Source organism: Grampus griseus, assembly GCF_964374135.1.
Source record: "Grampus griseus genome assembly, chromosome: 16".
Taxonomy (NCBI): Eukaryota; Metazoa; Chordata; class Mammalia; order Artiodactyla; family Delphinidae; genus Grampus; species Grampus griseus.
Window position 1 is genome coordinate 41,440,880 of NC_139010.1, and position 25,885 is coordinate 41,466,764.

The 25,885-nt window shown below is 52.0% G+C and overlaps 1 protein-coding gene across 1 annotated transcript; it reads right to left on the reverse strand.

Moving 5' to 3' along the window:
* Positions 1 to 1,657: 1,657 nt before the first annotated feature.
* TMEM72 (transmembrane protein 72) lies at positions 1,658 to 23,070 on the reverse strand (the record flags this gene model as incomplete). The annotated part of the gene is made up of 5 exons (XM_082674313.1): positions 1,658 to 2,136; positions 3,546 to 3,685; positions 5,283 to 5,354; positions 9,038 to 9,104; positions 23,001 to 23,070. The coding sequence occupies 5 exons, from the start codon at positions 23,068 to 23,070 to the stop codon at positions 1,658 to 1,660; spliced, it is 828 nt and encodes a 275-aa protein (XP_082530439.1).
* Between the last annotated feature and the right edge of the window lie 2,815 nt (positions 23,071 to 25,885).

Genomic DNA, 25,885 nt, shown 5'->3' on the forward strand with positions numbered 1-25,885 from the left:
CCTTCTGTGCACTGCAGGCCAGCCTGGGACACCTGGCCCATTCGGAATCAGGTACCATCCCCGCCTACCCAGACCCATGTTCCATATTACTCATCCTCCCCCAGCTGTGACTCTCAGCCCCTGAACTTCCTCCTCGGCGGCGGCTAAAGAAACAGCGCTATTGCTTCCACCTCTGAAGGCTTGTGAAAATGTCTTTTCTCACTTGGTTTTACAGAAGAACTGGGTTATTGCAGGGAGGAGTCTACCTGTTTGGGATACCTGCTGCATTTAGGCACCAAACTGATACAAGCTTCTGCTTGGCTATTTCCATACATTTGCAAAATAACTTGTAGGGAATGTTGAAAAGTGTACAAGAATGAGCACACGTTTCTAATCTAGACCTTAAAGCATGTGCTCTAAGTTTTGCTCTACAGAACCCTGGTGTTTGCTCACACGCACGAATGAAGAAGCATTGTAATTTCTCATTAATTAAGATTGCCTGTGAAGAATAATGTGTCTGCTCTGCCTTGTAACGATCCCATGGACCACAGAACACTTTGTAGAAATACATATTGCACATCCTTCACTGAGTATCTGATTCATCTTTCTTTGTTCATTCTGGGTTAACTGTCACTTCCGTGGTCCCGTGGCAGAAACCTAGCCTGCTGCCTGCCCACTTTCCTGTCTTCCCTCTTTTCCCATCTCTTCCTTCCTTCTCTCCCATTTTCAACAAATATAGATCTCTCACCTATCCTCCCGACAGTCACCAAGCAGGGCAGAGCGATGTCTCCGTGCTGTGTGAGTCTCCAGGGCACCGCCTCTGTGGTCCCTGCATACAGCAGGCGCCTTGTCCTGTGTGTTGGCATTCACGGCTGAGGACTGTCAGATTTCAGTCTCTTTCAGTTTACATCATCTACTTGGAATCTTGAGAGCCCATGTAGTGAGGATGTAGGGAGCCCTCAGCGATGCTTCTGGAACGAGCATTGCTCATCTGGCCTGGCCCTCCCTGCAGTGAGCACAGAGCCGCATTGTCTCAAGTCGCTCTGTGACTCCTGCTGCCCGGCGCCAGCCCCAGAGCGCGCAGAGAATTCGGCCCACTGCTCGGCGCTGCTCCCGTCCTGAGGGCTCGCAGCCTTGCCTTTTCTCCCTGCTCCCGTCCTGAACCATCTCGGTTGGAGTTCAGGACCCGTAGCTGTAGTCTACACCTGCCTCTGAGACGTGTAAGCTGCCAGAGCATCCCTGGCCTTTCAGAGCTGAAATGTTACATCAGAGATGAGATGGGCCGTGAGTCCTTGCTGAGTGCTGGGTCCTGTGTCAGGAGCAAGAGAAGCCCCAGGGCTTCTGGACTGACGCAGCCTTGTGTGAAGTGGGAACGATGTTCTCCTTCGGGGAAAGCACAAGGATTTCTCCGCTCCATGTCTGGGAGAGAGAAACTTGTGAGGGTTCGAGGCAGTGCGAGCTTCTTTGGAGCCACCCTCAAGGTCTCCGCAGGACCTGTCGTGTCGCTCGATGGTCCCAGAGGCCCAGCTACCGTGGGGATGTCTGGTCAGCCATTGAAGAACTGACCTGTGAAGACCCCGAGCTCCCCGCAGGGCCCCTGGACATCAGGAAATTCCAGGCAGGGCTGTCTATCTATACAGACCCCTTGCTGAGCATCCCTCAGCCTGGAACACGCAGCTCAGAAGAGGCTGGTGCCCGCGAGGGAAGATAGGAAGAGTGGGGCCTCGGGGGGAGGGATGATGGGGGCGGTATCAGAGGTGACCTCCTCTGGCTCGCTGTCCCCATCGTTCAGGTCTTCGGCCAGGTCCGGGATCATTCTGACCGTACTGTCCTCAAAGTGCACCTGCTTCTTCTTGGCCAGTGGGTCAGCTGGCTCCAGAGTCAGCTCCATCAGGGCATCTGGGTGCTGGAGGGCGTTGGGCTTCCTGGTCCCTTTCAGGATGCTCTTCATGTGGATGAAGAGGGAGCCAGGCCCCTCCTTGAGGGCCCCATGGAAGGTGTACGTTTGCTCGGTGTCCCCAGAGCCGGTGGTGCTCACGGCACTGCCAGAGGGGTCCGTGTACTGCTCTGGGGGGGCCAGCACCTCTGCGGCAGCTTTTCTCTTTTTCCGCTTGCTCAGCAGGAAGTAGGCCAGGCCAGTGATGATGAGCATAGAGCCTGGAAGAGATCTGGGAGGTCAGGATGCTGGACGAGTCCTGGAGAAAAGCCAGAGGCTGTCCACGCCCACCGTCCCAGAGGGCCACTGCGGCACGCCTGTGTGGCCACACTCAGGTCCCCAGTGCTGCAGCCCTCACGCCTGACTTGTCCTCAGAGACCCACATCAGACCCGTGTGGCAGGCCTGGTGCCTGGCCGGGGGATGTCAGTGGGGCCAGTGCTGTGCTGGGGCCCTCACCCTGACAGTTAGCCAGGAGACCCTGTGCCCCAGGCCCCCTTCTTGCTGACAGCCGATCCTGGTGCTGCCCGCCTGTCCTCCCATCACCACGCTCAGCCTCCCTCTCAGGGGCGGCTTGTTGGGGCTGGACCTGCAATGCTTTCGACACACCTGGACTCTATGCTGGATACTGGGCCCAACTGCTGAACTGGGCTTCCCTCCATTCCCAGGAGTGGGGAGATCCCGCTTTACCGCCCGCTGCCCTACAAACATGGAGGAAATGGCAAATCCCTGTGGGTACAGCTGGCACAGTGTTGGCTCCCCTCCTGGCCCCTCATGCAGCCTCCAGGCCAGAGGCCCCTCTGTCTTCCAGAGGAAGGGGTGAAGGTGGCTGTCTCGCCTGCCAGGGCCAGGGCCTCCCATGCATCTCACGCTCTCTAAGGAGTGGGGGGCCGTGGCTCGCTGTGGCCTCGGCAGAGCTGAGTCCTGCTCAGGAGTGAAGGCTGCACGGGGTGTCCCTGAGAGGCCACGACAGGTACTTTAAGAGAAACAGCAGGAAGGAAGAGGAGGCTCCACCTTTCCACCTCATCTCCAAGGGCGGTCTGCTTCCTGGCATTTTTAGATGGGCTGTGAGGAGGGGAGCAGTTTTCACAGCTAAGGAGGAGGGAGAAGGGTCCTAGCAGAAAAAATCATTGTCAAAGCCCAGGAGGTGGAAGCATCAAGTGCTGGCTTCTGAGATCAGAACCTGGGCTGACGAGCAGGGCGAATGGGGTGGGAGAAGAAGATGGAGTTGCAAGGGTCTTTGGGGATCCCATTTGGTGTGCCTTTCAAACCAGGCTGAGGAGTTTGGACTTGAAGGGGTAGGTGCTAAGGAGGCACAGAAGGGTTTGGATGGAGAAGTGACTATCTTGCTCCCTCTGAACGTTCAGACCACACACAAGCATTGGAGAAAAGGTCAGTTCGCTCTTGTGGGTAGAGCCTCTGGACGCCTATAGGAAAGATGCACTTCTTGGGACTTTCCTACCACTTGATCAGTTCCTCATCCCTATGATTCATGCTAGAAAGGGCAGAGGGGCTAGTGGGGCCCTGGAGCCAGCATCACTGCAGGTCCATGAGAGCGGGATGCAGCCCCTTCTGCTCAGAGCCTACCTGCAGTGGGGGCTGCCTGCCTCCACTACCTCCTGGAGCTCCTACCTGGGATGGTCACGTGCCAGACCAGGACAGGGTGGAGGAAGCAGGCCACAGAGAGCAGCATGTAGGCCAGGAACCTCTGGAAGCAGCCCAGCCAGTGGGCCTTCTCCCTTGCTCTGTAGGCCAGGGACCCTGGCTGACACCTGGGGGGAGGAAGTCCAGGATTGGCAGGGAGTAGGCAGCGACCCAGGAAAGCCCCAGCAATATATAAAGCCATCAGAGTCTGGGATTGGGTCCTATTATGACCATGTTCCCTGCAGTGGCCTCTGGTTGAACACCCCCAGGGGCTGAAGACCTCACTGTGGGTTCCACTGTTAGGGGCCTTGCCTGAGCCTTTCCAGAGGGTCTCCAGCAATTTTGTGAAATGCAGCCCAGACGTGCCTGTTTGGCCCAGGGGGGAGGAAGGTAAATGCTCTCAGGATGCTGCAAAGGCAGTGGGGAGAAGAGTAGGAGACTCAGGGGCACACTGGGAAGTCCACAGTGTAGTGCAGAAAGTGTGCAGCACAGGAGACACCTGGCTGGGACAGTTGTAAGGGTTGTGCACTGCACAAAGGGCCTGGCCACATGGGTGAGAGGGCTGGAATCCAGCTGCACCCTACTCAAAGGAGCCTTGGCTAGGCATGAGATGGCATTGTCCCAAGGGGGCTTCTCTGTTAACTGACATGCAAGGACCACACGTGGGCCTGGCAGAGGCCTGATGCTGGGCAGTTTTCCTTAGGGGAGCTATCTCCAGGCTGCAAAGGAGGAAAGTGTTTGCCTTTAGGTCCATCTCCTTCATCCTCTGAATTGGCTTGGAGCGGGGCTCTGCACACCGCCTCCTGCCCAGTCTGGCTTTGGGGGAGTGGTGTGGGCTGGCGGATGACGTGTTGGACCAGAGCACAGCCCTCCTCCCACATTCTGCGGCCATGGCTCATTGGTGCCCTCTGGTGGTCATTATTTTGTAACAAACCCTGGCTGGGAGTGGAGGGACTCCAGAGACCGTAAAATGCCCCTTCAGGCCCGGGGCACCTCCCTGCCCTGCCCTGAGAAATTGCAAAGGTCCTTTAGCAGTGACATTCAGCAGAAATGGGGGAGGCCTGCTCCTTCAGGGCGGCCTTGCACGATGCCAGGACAGCTGGATTTGAAGCCTGGCTTTTTAGCTGACCACCTGGAGACCCAACTGTCTAGATTCTGAGAACTGTGGCCAGGGGTCAGTCCTTGGCCACCCTGATGACAGCTTCCATGAACGGAGCATGACTGGGCAGAGGTATAGGCCTCTGTGGCCATGTGGTTTCCCAAGATTCTGAAAAATCTGCATTCCTGCCTCACAAACGGGCATGGAGGCAGGCCCTGACTTGTCCCTGGGTCCCAGCAGGAGGCAGAGTCAGTTCTCAAACCCAGCTCTGGCTGCTCCAAGCTGGCTTTCCGCGAGGTAGTCGCCCCGTGGTAGATGACTCAGACGGGGGGGCTACAGTGACTGGTTGAGGATGGGGATGGACTCTGTTGGGGGACTCTGGGTGGGGTCAGGCCCTGAATGGATGAGTCAGTCCGCTCCCTGGTTGTGAGAAGGGAAAAGGGGACCACTGAGCTCCACGAGCCTGAGCCCATGTCCAGGCTGGGGCTCGCGGCAGGGTCCAGAGAGAACCTGTCTGTGGCTGCTTCGGGAGCAGAACATCTACCGGGTCGTGGTCTCATGGGTGGAGGCATCTGGGAGTGTCTGGGGCTGGGGGTGGGAGTGGGGCCGCTCTGGAGGCTACTTACTGGAAGCAGATGGCCAGCAGCTGAGCCACGAAGTAGGCTCCTTCACTCACGGAGACGGCGGCTCCTGTAAACCTGTGGCGGAGGCAGGTGAGGGAGGCCGGGTACCCTCTGACCCTCCCTTCACTTCCCTCGGCTGTCTTCTCCCAGCGCCTTGGCCTCCTGGGCCTCTGTGTAGCCGAACAACTGACCAGGAGTTTCCTGACCTAATCTTGTCACCCAGTCAACATGCACCAGATGCTGCCTGGACGCCAGGGCCTGTGCTGGGTTGGGCTGGGCCGGGGCCCAGAGATAGGGGAGGGAGCTGCAGGCCAGCAGGGGAGACAAACTTGTCCCCTAAACTGTTGCTTGGACACCGGCAGGCACATCCTTCTACCCAGTGTCGCCAGGGCTGACACCGACTGCTGGTTAAAGCTGGGTTCCTTGCCTTCTCATCATCCAAACAGTCACCAGCAGGGGCTGACTGTGTTCCTTAGACAGCCTGAGAATCACTCCCATTCTTTCTGGTCTCACCTGTACTGCCTGAATTGGACACTGCCCCCTGAATCCTTATACCAGCTTCCCCTTTTGGCTTCCCTGACTCCCTGACCCTCACCTCTTGGCCTCTGTTCCTCCAATCTATCACCACCAAGTTGCCCGAGGGCTCCTTCTGAATCTGATACACCTCCGCATCCAGACTGCTTCAAAGGCTCCTCTGCTTCAAGTGTGGTCTGGGGATCCTCCAGTCAGAATCTCCTGGAGATTCCTGGACCAGCCCCAGACTGTATATATCAGAATCTTTGGAGGGGAACTTACATTTTTTATTGGAGTGTCTCACTGGCCTATAGAAATGAAATTTCTTAGCACGCCTTTGAAAGCCCTACATGAAGCTGTTAGGTGCCACATGGCCTCTGCACAGGCTAGTGCCTCTTGGAGGTCTCCCCCTTTCTTCTCCTGTCCGTTTGACAATGTTAGTTATTTCTCTCTTTCTCCCTCTGACCATTTAGTACTTAATCTCTACCTTCTCCCACTTTCTCTGTGCCTCCCAGTATCTGCCTAGCTCTTTCTCCTCAGCTTTTAAATGGTAATAATTAATTTACATAATGAATACATGACGTACATTTCTAAGGGCTTTACAAATACCAATTCATTTAATGATTTTTGTTAAATCACTGTGATTACCCTCAGTTTACAGCTGGGGAAACTGAGGCACAGGAAGGTCAAGCCCCTTGCTTATGGTCACATAGCTGATCAGTAGTGGGCCAAGATTCGAACCCAGCACTCAGACTGCAGAGTCTGTATGCCTACCAAGCGCACCAGAGCATGTGTTTTTTTTTTTTTTTTGCGGTACGCGGGACTCCCACTGTTGTGGCCTCTCCCATTGCGGAGCACAGGCTCCGGACACGCAGGCTCAGCGCCCATGGCTCATGGGCCCAGCCGCTCCGCGGCATGTGGGATCTTTCTGGACCGGGGCACAAACCCGTGTCCCCTGCATCGGCAGGCGGACTCTCAACCACTGCGCCACCAGGGAAGCCCCAGAGCATGTGCTTTGATAAACAAGTGACATTGCCTTTTTCTATGTCCTGGAGCAGAGGGGGAAACTGAGGCTTTGGGAATAGAGTGGCTCATTCAGACTTCCCAACTGGTGCTACAGAGGCTGTGCCTCTTGAGGCCAGGGATGCTGGGCCACTCAGATGAGGCAGTGAATCCAAGCAGAGAGCCCTGCCCTTGTAGCAACATCCTACACACGAAGGCCTCTGCTCAGGGTTCCATGCTACCCATGTGCACCCTTCAGCCACCGTTTGTGGGTAAGTGTGAGGAAGGTGCTGAGGGGTCTTTTTGGAAGGAGGAAGACAGGAGGCAGCAGGGGTAGAGGAGAAGTGGAGAAAAGCCCGGAGAAAACAAATGACAGGTCAGCTCCTACTGGTGCCTACTCGCGGCCATGACCCCTGCTTGGCCCTGGTGACACAGAGCAGGAAGTGACAGTCTTATGGGGAGATGCTCCAGTAGACGGAGAGAACACAGTGGCAGGACTCTGAGATCTGCAGGGGTGGGGGAGATTGTGAGTATGGGAGGAGGATAAGTGGAAGAAGGAGTGAAAAGAGGAGGGAGGGACATTTGGGCCTTTGGGTGTCCCTTGCGGAGTGAGTGGGGTGTGAGTAGCAGGAGGGATGGGCCAGGTGGGCAATGGGTGCCCATCCCAAGGGGTAAGAGCAGGGCATGGGTGGAGAACATAGACTAGTTTACAGTAAGGGGCAGGGGTCATGAGGGTGGAAGAAACATCGTCTAGGACTGGACCACAGAGTGACCAGATGGGCAGAGTGTCCCCTCAGGACAGGGACGGAGCAGTCAGAAAGAGGCAGGGTTCTGGGTAGAAAACAGTCTGCATTAACCAGCCATGGATCTGGACTGTTCCGTAGGATAATACCCTCCACCTCTTACCCGAAGTGGATGTTTGTGCGTGAACTAGGCAGCCATGTGGAGAGGAGGAAGGCCCGCCCTGCTTCTGGATTCGAGGCAGACAGTGCACCGTGGCCAGGCACAGGCTCAGTAAGATGTGGAGGCCGTTCGAAGCAAGGAGAAGCCCCTTCCCGCCAGCAGGGGCTCCAGGCTCGGGGAGGCTTCCCAGGGTGAAATGCAGGGAGGAATGACAGGCTTTGGGAATGCCGGAGTGGCTGGGAAGGCACTCGTGTGCTCTACAGGATGGAGCACTGGCTTAGGGGGGAGGTGATGTGGGTGAGTCTGAGAAGAAGACAGAAGCTCCTGGGGTGTAAGTTGAGTGACAAGAAATAAGGTGGAGGCCAGAAGATGGCAAAGGAGTGTGGGCTGGAGGCTCTGGGATCCCTTGAAGGTGGACAGAGGGACCAGGTTTCTAGGTGGCAGTGTGGAGATGGGCCAGAAGGGTGGAACGGGGTTGTGGATGGGGTGTGATCCATGTAGCAAACCAAAGAGGCTCCCTGGGGCAGGAGGGCTCCTTAGGACATAGACCAGGCCACCGTGATGAGGGTGGGTATGGAGGGGAGGAGGTGGGGGGCAGAGGATGCAGCCTGGTGACCCTGCAGGCAGGCCAAGGCTCCCTTAGGATGGAGCTGCTGAGAAGCTGGGCTGTAGAGCCCGCAGGGACCCCAGGCTCTCCTCATCCCTCTGGGATACCACTGCACAGCGATCTTTTTCCCACTAGGGGCCGTCTGTAGAGGCAGCTGGCAGAGGAGAAAGGACAGAGGCTGAGACACTTAAAGGGACCCAGGTGGATGAATCTGGGCCCTGCTGTTCATGGGCTTGGTGATGCGGGCTGAGCTGCTTACTCCCTCTGAATTTTTTTTTTTTTTTTTAATCTGCAAAACGGACTATATGCACTTCTTCTGTAATGCTGTCAAAGGTAAAGGACATAAGGTAAATAAAACATTTAACTGCTTGGCATGTAGAGGAGCTCAAATAGATAGTCCTTTGAACTGATTCCCCAATCTTTAAAACAAGAGCTTGGTTATTGTTTTCTGAATAAAGACATGATTGAAGAGATGGATGGATGGATAGATGTATGGATGGATGGGTGGGTGGATGGATGGATGGGATGCTAATTGGTTGATTTACAAGATGATCTGGCTAAAGTCCTTCCCAACAAAGGGATATTCCAGAAGCCACCTCTACTCCTTTCACCTTTGGGACGGAATGGAGCTCGTGTGGGATGGGGGGATGCTGTGGGGGAGTCTCAGCAGATGGACTTGGGGTGAGCTGGAACAGAACCTACAGGCAGGGAGGGCACATGCACACATACTCACAGCAGGTAGAAAGCCAGGCTTTTAAACTGTCCCTGGAGGAAGGTCTCAGTGCCCACGCCGATCAACACTAAGGGGAGAAGAAGAGGAGGGAAGAGTGGGCCCAGGTGCTCCAGCCACGGCACTGCCTTGTGCAGGCTCCTTGGACATGGAGTGAGCCCTCTCCTGGGGACTGGGGACCAGGGTAGGCTCCTCTCCATGTGACACAGGGAGCTGTAGCTGGGAAGGTGCAAGAGAGCAAGGAGGCTTCAGGATTGGTCTCTGGAAACCGGAGGGGTTTCATGCAGCACCCCAGAGGCCTTTTAATCCAGTCTTCCCAGAGCAGATGCCTGTCCTTCTCTGTCCACGTTGGTCATGCTGCCACCCTTTAGTGCCCCTGAAACAGCCCACACTGACAGGCCACCAAGCCCTGGGCTCCACCGGTGTCCTCCACATGCAGCGGCTTCAAGGGCCCTTACCATCCTGTAGGCCCGTGTGGGCTGTGTTTCTGGGCCCTAGAGCTTGGCCATGGGACCTGCCCCCACCTGTGTTCCCTTTGCCCAGATCATGGTTCTCGCTCTTTCCGTGCCCTCGTTTTCACTTGCTGGCTTGGCGGCTGCATCACGCACTCCTGGTTCATCACTTTGGACCCAGGGCGGATTAAGCCCCTGGGGTTTTGCTGGGATACGAGATGCGGCTCAGCCTCATCTTTCTGCCCGTCTCTTCCTGGCAGTTGGTGTCTGTGCTCAAGTACCTGACCTTGCATTTGTACGTGTAAATCCATCTTGGACCCACGTGTGTGGACTTGCTGGGTCCTGGCTGTCTCCTGACTCTCAGGGCTTCACCCAACCAGCCGCAGCCCTGACCCATCCGCCCGCTGATGGAAACGCTCCACGGACAGCACGCAGATGTTCCTCCCGCCGTGGTGACCCACCCCTCAGACCTCTTTCTGGCCCTAACTGATTACAGCCCACGCACCCTACGTTTCTCTCTCTGGGCTCTGACGACCCACGCTGGTATTTGCCGAACAGTGACTTTAGCTCGTCTGCCTCCCAGAGAGTCAAAGATGGCGGGACTGAGCTTCTGTTCTCGGCTGCCCGTGTGTGGCCCTTCATCTCTGCCGTGCGGGGGGCTGCTTCCCTGGGCCTGATGCCTCCTCTTTTCCCTGGCGGATTCTCTGTGTAAGCACCCATGCTCAGGTGACCGGAGCCCTTTGCCCACTGCGGAAATGCTGTCTCCTGAAATGCAGGGTGGAGCCGTTCACTCGGGTGCCAGCACCTCCTCCCCTCCCTTCGTGGGGGGATGCGGAAGTACTTCAGGAAGAAGGGGACAGAGCTCTTCCATCGAGGAAGGGGGTGCCTATGTATTCTTAGCGATGGGGGTTCCAGCACTCCCCGTGCTTATGGGCCAGGGCGGTGGAGGACACTGTCCTCTTCAGGTCCCAGCCACTTGCTGGCTTGTCCCAGGTGAGGAGTCAGGGATGCCACACAGCCTCACTCCCCTCTGCAGTGTTAATGTGACCTGTGGAGCACTCAGTGGCTGATACACAACGGTGACACGTGTCCTGGTTCCTCACAGCAGCCCCGCAGCACAGGGAGTTCTATACTCCCCATTTCATAGGGACGGAAATGAGGCTCAGTTGCCTTGTATAGTTCCCCCAAGGACACATCTAGAAAACAAAGGACCGACAGAGCAAACTTGAGCCTTCTGGCTCCAGGCGATGGGGCCATTTCCTGGTTTCCACTGTCGACCTGTGTGTGTGTGTGTGTGTGTGTGTGTGTGTGTGTGTGTTATCCAGGCAAATATTCATGTATTTAGTTTTCACTGTGTCTCCTGTCCTGTTCCCAGCAGTAAGCATTTATTAACTTATGTAATCATCATAGCAGTCCTAGTACTGTTACCCTCACTTTACAGAAGAGGAAACTGAGGCACAGGGAGTATAAGTAAAACAAAGAAACAAACAAACCAATCATGGATGCCTAGGTCAGGTCCTGCATTTCGGTCTCCCATTTGCCAGTTAATAGCTGAGCCAATCTCTCTGAGGATTCAGTAAATTAATTAATGCCAAACACATCACCGGTGCTCAGTGAAATCACCAATCTTTTGTACAAGAATCCAGTCCAGCCCGGGGAAGTGTCTTCCCACCCAGGGCCCGGGGAAGGGGTCTTCTGCTCAAGGCTGTTGCTTGCGATTGTTCACTTCTGGGGCGAGGCAGGACCTTCATCCACCTCGTAATCTTTGTAGATTTGCATGGGATTCTGGCGATGACCAGCAGATGGCAAGAAGGGGTCTTGGGAACTCAGCCCCTTTTCCTGATTTGCACCCCTTTGGCATATGGAATGCTATTTTGACGTCTTTTGATGGAAACAGAGGGTCAATCGTCAAAGGGGCATTTCAGGAACACTCTAGAGGCAGTTTGCAGTTAAAAAATGAGAATAACAATAGGGAAAAGAGAGAGCTGGGTTGAAATCCCAGTTCTGTGTGGGTAACGGTGGATAAGTACTTAATTCATCTGAGCTGGGTTTACCATCTGTGGAATGGGGAGAATTCGTTGTATCTCCTAGAGTTGTTGCTTGGATTGGAGGAAAAAAACAGGTCTGAAAACCTGGGATTTGTGTTCATAGATGTCACGTGGCCCATACACACAAGTTCCTTCCTCCCTCTACCTCTGGCCCGGGCAGCTTTCCCAGCCTCCAGGTAGCCCATTTTGCATCAAGGAAAGTGGGGTCACTCTTCCAAAAGCTCTCAACCAACAGTAAACATGCTGGATTCTGCAAGCCCAGGGATAGAGATATGCCCTTTGGTAGGGGGACGAGGGCAAGGGGGTGAAGTCAGAGACATGACCCCTCAGGCCAGGAGATCTGTAGGGGGTTCTCACGGGAGGCCGTAAGTCCCTTTGACACTGAGGCCAAAGGGTCCCCTGCTGGATCCTCCCAGTTCTGGGGCTCATGCTCTCAGAGGCAGACCATGTGAGGTTGAGGCAATGCTTCTGTCCCCCTCATCCGTCTGTCTGCTTGTGGCCTCGACCCAGCTTCTGCCCGCAGCTGCCTGCCCAGGCTCCGTGGTGTCTCCTGACAGCTATTCCTAGACTGTGCTTCCATCTCGCCTTCTGTGGTTTCACAGGGCTCTAGCTCTGAGCAAAATGGGCCAGCCTACAACAGCCACTCACCCCAACAAATGACGCTATGGCCCTTGCCCTGAGCTGGGCCCGGGGACAGAGGAGATGAGATTGAGAATGGAGATGGGGGACAAATGCCATACATGTCCCCAGAATCAGGGCTTCATTGTAACAACTTCTCCATAAGAAAGAATTGCCCCAGAAGAGCCTTGATCCTGGGCGGCGTTGTTCTTTGTGCCACAGGGGGTGCGGGTGCTGGGCGGAGCCACCTGGGCTACTTTTATACCCCCACGGAGGGGCCTCAGACTCCTTCCATCCCTCCCTGTTGTCTGTCCCTTAGGATCACGTTGCCCCTCATCCCAACCCAACAGAATCATATTACAAGCCCACCCTGGCATAGTCTGGCCCACCCCTCCATCTCACTTCCCCTCCCTGTCTCCAGGGAGGCATCTTTTCTGGCGTCTGGTTAGAAACCAGCATCTGTGGACCAGCCTGTCTTCTACGTCTTATTCCCTGGCCTCTAGTTTCTTTCCCTCCTGTCTGGGCCGAGTCCAACCGCAGCACAGTATTTTCTTCTCCCAGAGGCCAGGGCTTTCTTCTGAGCTGCCTTCCTGAGCTGTTGGTTATAGTTCAGACTTAGCAGAGATCAGAGATTCTGGACCTGTGGTGCAGGCCTGGGCCAGGCACAGGATGCCTCGGGCATCCTGAGGCTCTGGTCCAGAGTGTGGGTCGATGAAAGCTATGGGCGTGCAGTGCTGTGACAGAGAACATGCGGCTTGATCAGAAAAGCAGAGTCCTGGCTCCTCAAGCAAACGATAACTCCCTTCCTTGCTTCCTATTCCAGAAAAATGGGGATGATACAACACGCATAACTGACTAGGAGCCTCAGGCTTAGTAAATTATAGAGAGTTGTGCGAACGTAGATGGTGGCTAATGGAGTTATTAGGAGAGGCAGGTTGTTCCCATCAGTAGTCTCAGGGGAAGGGGAGGGTTTATTCTTATCCTTTCCTTCCATTAATACATGTTTTTATTGTGGCTCAAGAGCTCTTCTCTATGTATTGATGTTGTTCATTGATTTTCCTGTCTCGGGTCCCTTCTGCAGGCCTGATTGATACAAGTGGCCCAAAGCCCCATCTACCGGTACATCTCATGTGTTAAGCCCCTCTGTGCAGCCTGCTAAGGGCCTGTGTGCTCCTGAGGATGGGGCCTGTCTGTGGTACTAATGGCTAAAGGGCTATCTCCAAGGCTTCTGGCCTCGTGCTACCTTTGCCTCAGGGCCAATGTCATGGTTGGCTGTAGCTTATCTGTTCTGACTCCATCACTGGGTTGAGTTTTGACACCTGTCTTGCATTCAGTGCAGTGCCCTGGTGGCAACATAGGACACTTCACAGAGGTCACTAGAGGCCACGCTAACTGGCTTTCCATGCCAGGCAGTGGTCTTGGCCCTGGATGACTGGGGAGCTGGGTGAGTATGTCATATTCACTGCTGCTAAGGGCACCTCATAACTCCCCACGTCGTATTTATTGCTTTTCTTCATCCTCAGCTATGGCATATCTCCTACTGGTCTTAGTGTCTGTAGGGACATCTCAGGTAGGGACACACTGATCTGATGACAATGGCTGGGGATGGTTCAAAGGGGGTCACAGCTGACTGTAGACGCGAAGGCTAGGTTTGCACCATTTCTAAGAACACAGAGGTGTTGGAACTAGTTGCTAAGAATCCAATGAGACAATAAAGTAGTAGCTGCAGGTTTCTTAACTCAGGAGAAGTTGTGGCAGATGCTAAGCCTGGCAGGGAAGTTTACCAGTGTGTTGAGAGCCATTCAGGGGACACCTATGAGCCAGGGTTCAGAGACACTATGAGAAAAGGCCAAGATTTTATAGAAGAAAATTCTAGATATTCAGTTAGAAGAGAATTTAGAGTATAGGGTGGCCCTCAGTGCCCTCCAACCCACTCACAAGCCTGCTTAGGGAGAATTTCCTGAAGGTGAGAGAGTCCTCATTCTCTACTGGATTCTCTACTATCGACTATAGTAGACCATCCAAGAGGACTATTTTGTTTGGCCTTGTAGATTGGCCAACGTGCCTGTGGTAGATTGCAATGATGCCCCTGCAAGCCTTCACCCCCTTGGTATCCACACCCTTTGTTATATGACTTTGCAGTCCCTTGCACTGAAGAGAAGTCTGTTCCCCCTTCCCTTGAATCTGGGCTCAGCAATGTGACTTGCTTTGGACAACAGGATGTTATCAGGTACCAGGCAAGCACAGATGGGAAACGGGCTTGTGAACTGGACCTGCTTTCTCACGCCTCCGCCATTATCATGGGCACATGGCCAGGCCAGCCTGCTGGAGCACAAGGGACCTTATCATCCCAGCCAAGGCCAGTCTAGACAAACCAACAGCTGTCTGACCCTCAGATAGATGAGTACACCCAGCCTACGTTAGCAGAGATGCCTAACCTACTCGCCCAGATGTGTGAATGATCAAAGCTTATTACTCTATGCCACTAAGGTTTTGCAGTTGTTACACAGCATTATTCTGGCAATAGATAACTGACACATCCACTATTAAAAACAGCTTTATTGAGGTATAATTGACATGCAACAAACTGCACATATTTAAAATGTGCAATTTGGTAAGTATTGACATGTGTGTATACCAGGAAAACCATCACTCCAGTCAAGATAGTGAACATATTTATCACCCCAAAAGTTTCCTTATATCCTTGTAATCTTACCTTCCAATGCTTCCGTCCACTCCCAGGGAAACACTATCTATTTAGATAATAATATAGCTTTTCGTTTTTAGTTGTTAATATGGTCAATTACATAAATTGATTTTGGAATATTAAAGCAACCTTACATTTCTGGGATAAACTGTACTTGGTTATGTATATTATATTTTTATATATTTTAATTTGATTTGTCAGAACTTTTAGAATTTTTACATTTATGTTGATGAGGGGTCTTAGTCTATAGTTTTCTTTTCTCATCATGCCTTTTTCTAGTTTTGGTATCACTATAATGATAGTTCATAGAATGACTTGAGAAGTACTCCCTCCTTTTCAAGTTTCTGGAAAGGATGTGTGGCATAGATATTATTTCTTCCTTCAAGGTTATAAAATTCAAGGTTATGAAACCATCTGGGCCAATACACCACCTTTTGCTGATGACATCGTTTACGTGGAGGGACTCTGCAGACCTTTGCTGATGCCATCGAGGATACTGACCCTCAGGCAGAACAGCATCCTTCTTGCAGAGACCCACAAGGGGAAATTTCTTCTAGGTCTTGATTTCAGGTCACAGTATTTGGCTGAAGTATTTGATTCTTATTCTTTCTTGCATTTAAAGAGAATGTATCTGCTCACTCCTCCACATGGCAGCTTTCCCGGCACTAGAAAACAATGACCGTGCCTCCAAATGGTCTCTCTCCATGCTACACATACCATGTTTCTTTCTTTCTTTTTTTTTTTTTATTGGAGTATAGTTGCTTTACAATATCGTGTTAGTGTATACTGTACAGCAAAGTGAATCAGCTATATGTGTGCATATATGCCCTCTTTTTTGGATTTCCTTCTTATTTAGGTCACCACAGAGCACTGAGTGGAGTTCCCTGTGCTATACAGTAGGTTCTCATTAGCAATCTATTTTATACATAGTATCAAGAGTGTGTATATGTCAATCCCAATCTTCCAATTCTTCCCACTCCCTCTCCTTTTCCCCCTTGGTATCCATACGTCTGTTCTCCACATCTGTGTCTCTATTTCTTCTTTGTAAATGAGACCATCTATACCCAGTTTTTTCAGATTCCACATATATGCGTTAATATACGGTGTTTGTTTTTCTCTTTCTGACTTACTTCACTCTGTATGACAGTCTCTAGGTCCATCCATGTCTCTACATGTTTCTTTATCCGACCTTTACGTAGCCTATGGCAAGCTAGGAAGGCTCAGGGGAAAGCCCCAGGAGGGCTCCATCTCCCCAGCATCAGCCATTTGTTCCTGACTACATTCTTTTTTGATAACAGCCCTCTTCAGATGGTTGCACAGAGCTAAAGAAAAATCTTAAAAGAACTGTCAGCCCATGAAAAATTAAATGAGGCTACCATCTTTCTTCTGGTTTCATCACTACATGTGATGCAGAAATAACTAATGTGCTGTGGGATGATCTTAATGACCCAAGCACAAAATGTGAAGAAAAATGTTACTCAGCGTTAAGACCTTTCATAGTCTAGCCCCTTCCTCCCCTTCCAGCCTCCAGGGTCATATGTTAGCTTGTTCCTTTCCTCTGATCTTTCTTCTTTTTCCATCCTGCAAGAAGGTCTCATTACTCACACTGTGCCATCCCTGTGTCCTGCACGTTCGTCTAAAATTAACCAGCGCTGAGTGAGAATCTAGGTGCCATGAAGTTTGCTGCTTTAGTCATTGTTTCATTGAATGCTCACGTTCCCAGAGCTCAGATGCACTTGTTATTCCCATTTCATAGATGAGAAAACTGACATTTAAAGTGATTAGCTGACATGCCTAAGGTCACACATCTACTAAGTGGTAGAGAAGGACACAAATTCACCCTCTCAAACACTAGGCTGCAGTGTTTGGCACTGCAATATGTATTTACTAGCTTGTCTCCCTGGTCACCTCATGCGCTCCTCTAGGTTAGAGGTCATACCATCCTAATCTATGTGTCTACATTGCACAAAGTGGGGGCTCAGCCAATGTTTGTCAGATAAATGAATCCTAGGTGGAGATCCAGATTTTTTGTTCTAAATCTAAGAAGGAGGACACAGGCACAAATAAGTAAAGAAAGAACTGCTTGGAGTAAATTATATTATCTTCCAGTGGTAAGAGGGTGGAACTAAGGTGGGGATTTTTCATTTGCCCATTGGGACAATCAGACTGGAAAACAGTCCACATCCACTCACAGGATCTGAAAACAATTCGTTCTTGCCTGGTAATAAACCCACCTGTGGACGTGTTGGAGCGCACGAAGCTTCCTGAGATGGCAGGAGGTGGTCACTGAGATATACATTTAAGAAGGCTGGAAATTAGCAAGGAAGGCCCAAGAGATTGCCTCAGAAGCATTCTCTCTCTCTTTTCTTTTGAAGGCTTTGAATGGGGCTAAAGTCAAACAATGCATTTGTTGTACTCTTTAAAAAATAATGAGAACATCTGGGTTTAAATGCTTCTTTTATCCTAGACTATATTAATAAGCCTGCATTTGAATGGAATGTGGCAAGGAATGGGGCTGTCAGGAATGTGGCTCTGTCCTTTATGTAGAGAAGAGGTGAATGGGTCAAAAACCTGGAACAAAGAAAAACTCCTAAGTGATCCCAGGTTGATCGAAAGTAATTGATTTCTGGCAAGCAGGACTTGCTTAAAATGGCTTTGTCTGAAGCCCGGCTCCTGTCCTCGTTGGCTGAGTGGTGCCCTTCTCTTGGGAGCTGTGTGCCGACAGCCCTCAGATGTTCCGCTGCATCACTGCCCTGTGAGTGGGCAGACTGGGGCTCCAACACCAGATCTGCTGTTTACTGGCTGTGTAACTTCTCCCAAACTGCCTAAACATTCTGAGCCTCAATTTCCTCATTTGTAAAATGGGATTTAGCTCAGCACTCGGCCCTCACAAGTACTGGTAAGGCTGCAGCAAGATAATGGATTTACAGCAAGTTGTCAGTCATGTACCTCTGGACCCATACATGGAAGGTCCTACTGCGATAATTCCTTCTGGAAATTTGTGCAGATTTGTCTGTCCCCAGATGAGGTCCAGGTGTGGGTTTGGCTGGAGATGGTCGTGGTGGTGTCAGTCAAAGCATACTTGGCAATCATTCACAGACAGAGAATTAGCAGTTGGATCAAATATCAGTGACTTTACAGCTTTAGAGAACAAACTAGTGGTTACCAGTGGGGAGATGGAAGGGGAGAAGGGCAATATAGGAGTAGGGGGAAAGGAAAAAAAAGGATTATTATGGGATTATATGAAATCATGTGTGTGAAACTTTTGAAAGTTGTAAAGCACTCTAGAATTTAAAGAAATTTCATTCAATAAGAAAAGATCGTATAATATTGCAGATAAAAAGAATATCAGTGTCTTTAGGTTTAGGAAGTGTCTGGTCAACCCTTCCTTTGCTTCAGTGTAACTATGTCCACTCTCACCATGGCCTCACCTGCCTGAGGCTGTGCATGGTCAGGACTGACCGATGGTGGGGGCACTAGACAGATAGGGTGGCCTCAGCCAGCCTCTTTGGTACCCTCTGTGCGTCTTGCATTCTGCATCCCATCATTTCGCCAAGACATAGAAAGACACGTCCTTTGGCCTGATTTAGGCGGAAGGCGTGCTGATGAAGAGTAGGGTCTCAGGAGTAGATAGTCATCAATGGAAATCTTGCCTCTTTGCTTCCTGAGCGTGAGACTTTGAACCAGGTACTTCACCAACCAGCCCTCAGTTCCCCCGCAAGTGCAATGGGGACGAGGATGAGTGTGATGGTGCTTCAAAGGGTAGTTATAAAAAAAAAAAAAGGTCATGAAGAACCTAGGGGTAAGATGGGAATAAAGACACAGACCTACTAGAGAATGGACTTGAGGATATGGGGAGGGGGAAGGGCAAGCTGCGACAAAGTGAGAGAGTGGCATGGACATATATACACTACAAAACGTAAAATAGATTCCTAGTGGGAAGCAGCCGCATAGCACAGGGAGATCAGCTCAGCTCCTTGTTACCACCTAGAGGGGTGGGATAGGGAGGGTGGGAGGGAGGGAGGGAGACGTAAGAGGGAAGAGATATGGGAACATGTGTATATGTATAATTGATTCACTTTGTTGTAAAGCAGAAACTAATACACCACTGTAAAGCAATTATACTCCAATAAAGATGTTAAAAAAATAAAAGGTAGTTATGAGGATGAAACGAAATACTTCATTTAAAACATGTAGCCCTGAGCTAGGGTCACGATAGATACTCAGGTAATAATGTTCACGAGCAGCTGTTACATCAAGAGCAGAGGCTGGAAGAGTGAAAAAACGCCCCCGAGAAGCTTGAGTGAGTTTTGCTCTGAGGAAAGTTGAGAGGCCTCCCCACAGGGCCCAGAGACATTTCCTCAGCAGTTCCTCTTTGCGGGAAGCCCAGGCCTGTCCTTGTGCAAGGACACAGCAGTGAGGAGAGGGCTTTCTCTCCAGGGTCAAGGCCCAGGGAAATGAATCTCCTCACCTCCCTCCGTACCCCAGCCCAGATCTGGAGGGCCTTCAAGGTGTGGCATCTACCCTGACACAGGGAGCTCTTCCCACCCTCTCTCTGCAGGCTTGGGGCAGGGGCTGAGGACTGGGGAGGAAGTTCATGGAGATTCACTCTGGGGGATAAGGAGGAAAGCAGAGGTGCAAAGGGAAGCCAGTCCTGCCTTCCAAGCACAGGATGGGGACCAACCTCGCTGGATAGGCCCCTTTCTAATTTTATGGAGGAAGTGCGCCCTGGGCCTCAGCGCTCCCATCTCAGTTGAAACCCATTTTCCCAGGTGCCCCCCTCCTGACAGTTAATGAGAATGAAACACAGGGTTGAGCCTCCCCTGGGGCCTGAGTCTCTGACTCGGATGTCATGACCCTGTCTTCAGGTGGACACAGTGAGAACCTGCCGGAGGGATGGGCACGTAGGGATCCGGCATGTTTACTGGCAGGTGTGCAGTGCTTCCAGTCTGTTCCAGTGCAGTTCCCCGGTTGTGTCTTTTCTTTGGGTGGCTCCTGGTGCCACATCTCAGCAACAGAGGGACACCCGATGCCTTCCATGGCCAGGCAGGGGATACAACTGAATGACACCAGCCAAGTGTAAGTCAAATAAGGAGGCGTGGGTCTGTGATGACCTGGGAAGCTTACGACTTCAAAGGGAGAGAATTGCCTCATTTTCTAATTTTCAAAACACTTCTGCCTGGGGGCAATCTGCAAGGCCTGTTTACCCTTCTTTGGCGGTGGCAATGCTCTGTCTGCGCCCACTCATGGTGTGGGGCTGGTCATGGGGGTGGGACAGCAATGACCCCTGGGACCACTGGACATCCTAATGAAGCTTCATTTAAAAGGGCTGAATGGGGAGGAAGAGGTGAGCTGTGCTTCGGCCACAGCCGCTGGGCCTTGCCATCCTGGTGCATGTCCCCAGGTCCTGGCGCCTTTAGAGCTGCTGACAGCCTCAGATCCATCTGCAGAGGGAAAGGGAAACCAGGAAGGGGCTGCTGGATCAGGAGCTGCCTGGTCCCTGCAGGTGACACTCTGGGTGACCTTGGGTCACACGCTTTTCCTGGTTTCTAGGCAACCCACACTCCTCCCCACAGGCAGACCAGGGCTACCTTAGGTCTCCCAGAGTTTCTGCAAAGTGACAGCCTCTGTCTCAAGTCTGATTTCCTCTCTAGCAGCAATGCCCCTATAAATGAGGTCTGGACTTCTTAACAGAGGATTTCAACAAAAAAGAGGCTTAAGAGAATAAGGAATTTGCAAATCTTACACATTGGAAATAGGCCAGCAGTTCAGTGACGCTGAAAGAAACTCGAGTTTCCCAAGATGACTAAAGCCCCTCTTTCTAGCTTCCCACCTGCTCCCAGCACTCTAGAAAGCCCAAACACAATTATTGGAAAGCCTGGCCATTAGAAGGCAATATAGCGGCCTATATTTAGCCTGGATCCTATATCAAAATCAAGGGAGAGGACCGTCTTCTGCATTAACAGTGGCCCTCTGCACAGAGATAAGGGCTGTAGTTCAGAGAAGTTTGTGTGTGTAGCGTGTGTGTGTGTGTGTGTGTGTGTGTGTGTGTGTGTGTGTGTGGCTGCAGACCCTTCCACTGGCTGGGATAAATTGGACTTTTAAACTGCCTGTAGCTAATCCATTAAAAGTTTATATACCTCTTAAAACAGCTTCCCGACAGCAGCCAGGTCTCCCCTCTGGGCAGAGCGTGGCAGGGGGAAGTGTCACTGTGACTTCTGACAGATGAAAGGGGTGCATTTTACAGATTTAGAAACCAAGGCATAGAGGAGGGCAGGGTGTAGTCAAGCTCAACGGTGGTAGATGAGGACTCAAACCCCAGACACAGACACAGAAACCCTACTGAGGGTTAACTTCCCTTCCCCAGGATGGGCATTTAGGGACCTTGGAGCTCATGTAGGTGACAAGGTGGTCCTGATGGAGGCTGGACCTGGCTCCCCTACTCGTTCATTTACTCAGGGCCCTCAGCAGAGCAATTCCAGACCCGTCCTGGTGCCCACTGGATGGGGCTTCCTGCCCTGGGAAGAAGGAGCTCTTTGGGCAGAGTCCTGGCCTTTTTAAAAATCCAGCCATCAGGGCTTCCCTGGTGGCGCAGTGGTTGAGAGTCCGCCTGCCGATGCAGGGGACACGGGTTTGTGCCCCGGTCCAGGAAGATCCCACATGCTGCGGAGCGGCTGGGCCCGTGAGCCATGGCCGCTGAGCCTGCGCGTCCAGAGCCTGTGCTCCGCAACGGGAGAGGCTACAACAGTGAGAGACCCGCGTACCGCAAAAAAAACAAAAAAACAAAAAAACAAAAAACAAAAACAGCCATCAGGGTTCCAGGCCGGCTATCTCTCTGACCTGTAGCATGACCTTGGGCAAGGTCACTGCCCCTATTTGAACTTAGGTACTCCTTCTTGTAACAGGAGGGGTGGTATTAGACCATTGACAGCAGGCCTCCCTGTGCCAAGTCAGGGCTAATTGCTAGAAGAGCCTACTGGCCAGCATAGCAGTGAAGCTGGCCCTGAACCCAGGGAATGACACAGATCCCCACTGAGCTCTGAAGTATGTCCTGGGGCTTCTCCCAAAAGGTTTACATCCTCAGTTCTACTTAGCTATGCTCAGTTCATGCATCCTCGACTCTCCAAAACACCTGGCTAGCAGACTCAGTTATCTCTATCATAAAGATTAGAAAGCGTGATCCCAGAGGGCCCAGGTGGCTCTCCCAATGTCACACATTGGTGAGCAGCAGGGCTGGAGTAGGAACCAGCACTGTTTGGGTCTGAGCTGGGAGCCATTTCCCATTTTCCAAGACCCATTCGTAAGATTGTGTGTAATGGTGGGCAAGGACTTGATCGGCAGTGGGTGTCTCTTCTCTGTCCCCAGGGGACAGTGGGGGCCAGAGCAGGCTCAGAATGCTGCCTGCTCACCTCCCCAACACAGATCCTGGCCACGTGCGGGGCTCGGGCTAGGGTCCGGGTCCGAGCTGGGGAAGTGAGCAGGCAGAGCTCAGGGTCACAGCTGTGCAGGTACTACTGTAACCATCTGTCTTCCCAGCAAGTCGAGCAGCCCCCGGATCAGGCTGGGTGAGGAACAGCAGTCCAGCACGGGGAACCATTTCTCCCCGCAAACCCTCGGTGTTTTAAGGGAAGCCTGGGATCTCTGTGTCCAGCTCTCTAGCTCAGCCTGCCCCGTGTGCTGGGAATTCTCTCTCCATGAAGTGGGGCTGTGGTTCGAAGAAAACAAGATGCACTCCAGTGACCCTTGACTGTGCAGTGAGGCAGCCGATTCTTACATTTGCCCAGCCCTTTACACCTTCACCTTCAGCTCCCACCTCCACCTCACAACAGCCCCCAAGGAGGTGGGGCAGACTCTTTCAACTCATTTCACAGATGACGATGCTGAGGGTTCCCAAGGTCACAGGGATGGTGGGTTGCCAAGCAGAGATTCTGTACCAGACCCCTGGATCCCAGCCCCAGGCTCTCTCCACTGCACCTGCTGCTGCCTTGAAGAGCAGTGTTTCTGGGGTTTGGGGAAAGAAAGTGACGAATATGTGGCCAGGTGTTTCTTCCCATCCCTCGCTGGCCGGCTCCCACCCCTTGGACAGTCCTGTCTGCTGTGCCCAGTACACAGAGGACTGAAGCTGAGGGGTGGGTTCCTACCTGCAGCAGTGGTGATGCCCAGGAGACGACAGATGTATTCCAGCCCTGTCCAGAACACCTGCAGTTTCATGGTGCAGGGTCCCAGAAAGGCAGGCAGCAGAAGCTCTGGCCCGAGATGCTCCAGGTGGCCTGTGTGCAGCGGGAGGCTGTGGCTACCAGCTCCGGGCTCTTGCCAAACCAGTCCAGGCCACCTCAGCCTGGCCGAGGTGTGAATAGGGCTCACTTTCCCAGCTTGCCAGGTGCTCGGCTTAATCATTACCTTGGAAGAATGTCCCCACTGCTCCACGCAGCCGGGGCCTGGTCTGGAGCTGCTGCGGCCCCAGCGTGGCTGTCTGAGATCAGGCAGATCAGGGCTGGGCTAGAGGCAGCGTGGAGCTGACAATTAACTGTTTCTGGCTGGGAGGGGGGAGCCAGCCAAGGAGTCAGCCCAGGCCGTGCCCTACTGGGTAGCAGAAAGGCGCAGAGAAAGTCGCATCTGGACCTGAGGCCTTCAGGGTCTGAGAGTCAGTGTCTGGAGGGCCCAGTGTACATGCAGGTTTGTGTTTGTGTGTGTATGGGAGAGAGGGATGTGTCTTTAAATCACCAGCAGAAACAACTTTTGAAATGAGTTCCAAGCCTCTATTCTGCTGTATTTAGGTGGATTAGAAAGCTTCCAAGTCTGTGGCAGATTTGGAGTCTGACCAGACATGCTTAGCTCAGGCCCAGTGCCACACACGGACTTTTCTTTATCCCTGACATGCATCCGTGACATGTGATGTGGGAAATTACTATAATCTTTGGGAGGTGAGTTGCTATGTCAACAATTAACTAGGTGACCTTGGGGAAATCCAAAGATATGCGTGAGCCTTAGTAACTTTTGCAGAAAACAAATGAGCAGATTTGGTTGGATTGGTGGTTCTCAAAGCACGTTCTGAGAGCTGCTCCAAGAAGCCTATCCTCTAAAATTGGACAATGGTGGGCTTTTACTAATTCTTACTTTACTAACTGACACAAGGGATTGAATTATAACAAGTTTTAGTTTTCCTCCCAGGCATTTTTCTGGAATTTTTATGCCTCTGGCCATATGGGGTAGACATCAAAAACAACCAAAGGAGGAGAAAAAAATTCCAAACTAAATTCTAATAATAGAAAACTCAGGCATGGTCCATTTTGCTTTTTTCTTTGTTGAGCATGCGTAAGCCCTCATATAATAAATATTCTTTGCCGTTAAATTATTTTAATTTGATTGATGAATTTGATCAAGATTTCATAGTGTTCCAGAAAGACTACTAATTTTCCTGCGTTGCATGAGTTTAAGAACTTCTGTGTTCACGTGATCTTTAAGATCAAGTTTAAAAATGTATGATTTGACGTATGTGTTTATTTCTTTGGTTAGCTGACTGAGTTTAATAGCAGACTATGTTCATCAACTCCAAACTTCCCAATTTCGACAGGTCTTGACACTCTCGCACCTCTCCCCCAATGCTGGTACCTGAGCCTCTGTGACACAGGCTGAATTGCACAGGTGGAGGTGCTGGGGCCTGGGGTCAGCAGCCTGTGGCTCACGTCCTTCAGGCACCTGTTCTTCCTGAGCTCCGTGGGAAGCTCTGGGTGCCCCACAGCACACCTGGCTTCTTCCTTGCTAAAGCAGCTGACTATGCTGTAAACCTGGTCCCTCCGTGCTCAGGAGACATGGTGTCCTTCCAGGCCTTCGTTGGCAGGGTCTGTTCAGCCCGCTGGTCCTGGTTACAGCTTCTCCTTCCTAGCAACTTTGGTTTAGGAATAAGCGTGTAACCCAATTCCGGTCAAAGAGCCTGGAAGGGGCAGGTACTGCTGTGCTGCTGGGAAAGCGTCTCTGACTTTTAACATGCGGCCCGAGGACGGGCTGCGCTCTCTCCCTTTGGATATGCCGGTGTTGGGGTGGGCCGCTATCTGGTGTTGAGGAGATGAGGTGAATGGCATAACCAGCAGTACCGGGCACCCGATGTCCTTACGGAGCTGGCTAAATTCACCTGTTCCTTGCTGGTAAGCCGGTTGACGTAAGCTCCATTTCTCTCCACAGCCTTTCTCTTGGGAAGCTCTTTTTTTGTGCACTGGGCTTAGGTTGGGAGAGACTGAGAACTACAGGGGCTGAGCATTAGGAATGTTCTTCCATCCCTGAGGGTCCCCTTGCGTCACCGGGGTTGCACCCTAAGAGGGATGGAAGAGGAGGGGGTGTAGGGCCTGTCATAAGGGTAAAATGTGGAGGAACCCCAGAGAGGGCCCTTTTTCAAGAAATTGCAAAGAAGACTCTGGCAGAGTTTATGACCCCTCTTACTACGATTCAGTGATCTGTGGAGCTCCACGGGGAAAGGAGAAATCTGGTTGGGCCCGATTAGACCTTTCAGAATTCAGAGAAAATATTGCCAGGAGCCAGGGGCCAGAGACCTTAAAATAGAAGCTGACTGAGAAGGCAGAGAAGCTCCCAGACATCCAAGTCTGACCTTGCAGTTGCAAATGGGTCCAGAGGAAAAAGAGAAGGGGCGTTTCCTGGGGAAATTGGGGGACTGCCCAGGCAGCCTGTGAAAGGCCGAGAAGGGGACAGGACAGAAGGAAGGACCGAGCAGGGCTGAGGAACCTGCATAAAGAGTGTGGAAAAGTACTCTGAATAACAAAAAGGGAGTCTCAGATTACAGTGCCTAAGAAGCAAAGTGCTAGAGACCCCACTGCTCCAGACAACGGTGTGACCTGGATCTCATACATAGAAAGCATTGTTTCAATTGTTATTGCATCCTGAGGAGTCCAAGCTTGCACTAGCGGCTTCAAGTTATGGGGGGAAGCTTTTAGCTCCAAGTAGGGGAAGGTGTTCTAGCCATCATTCCCCCATTGGTAGGATGAACTGTTGCAGGAGATAATAAGCTCCTTGG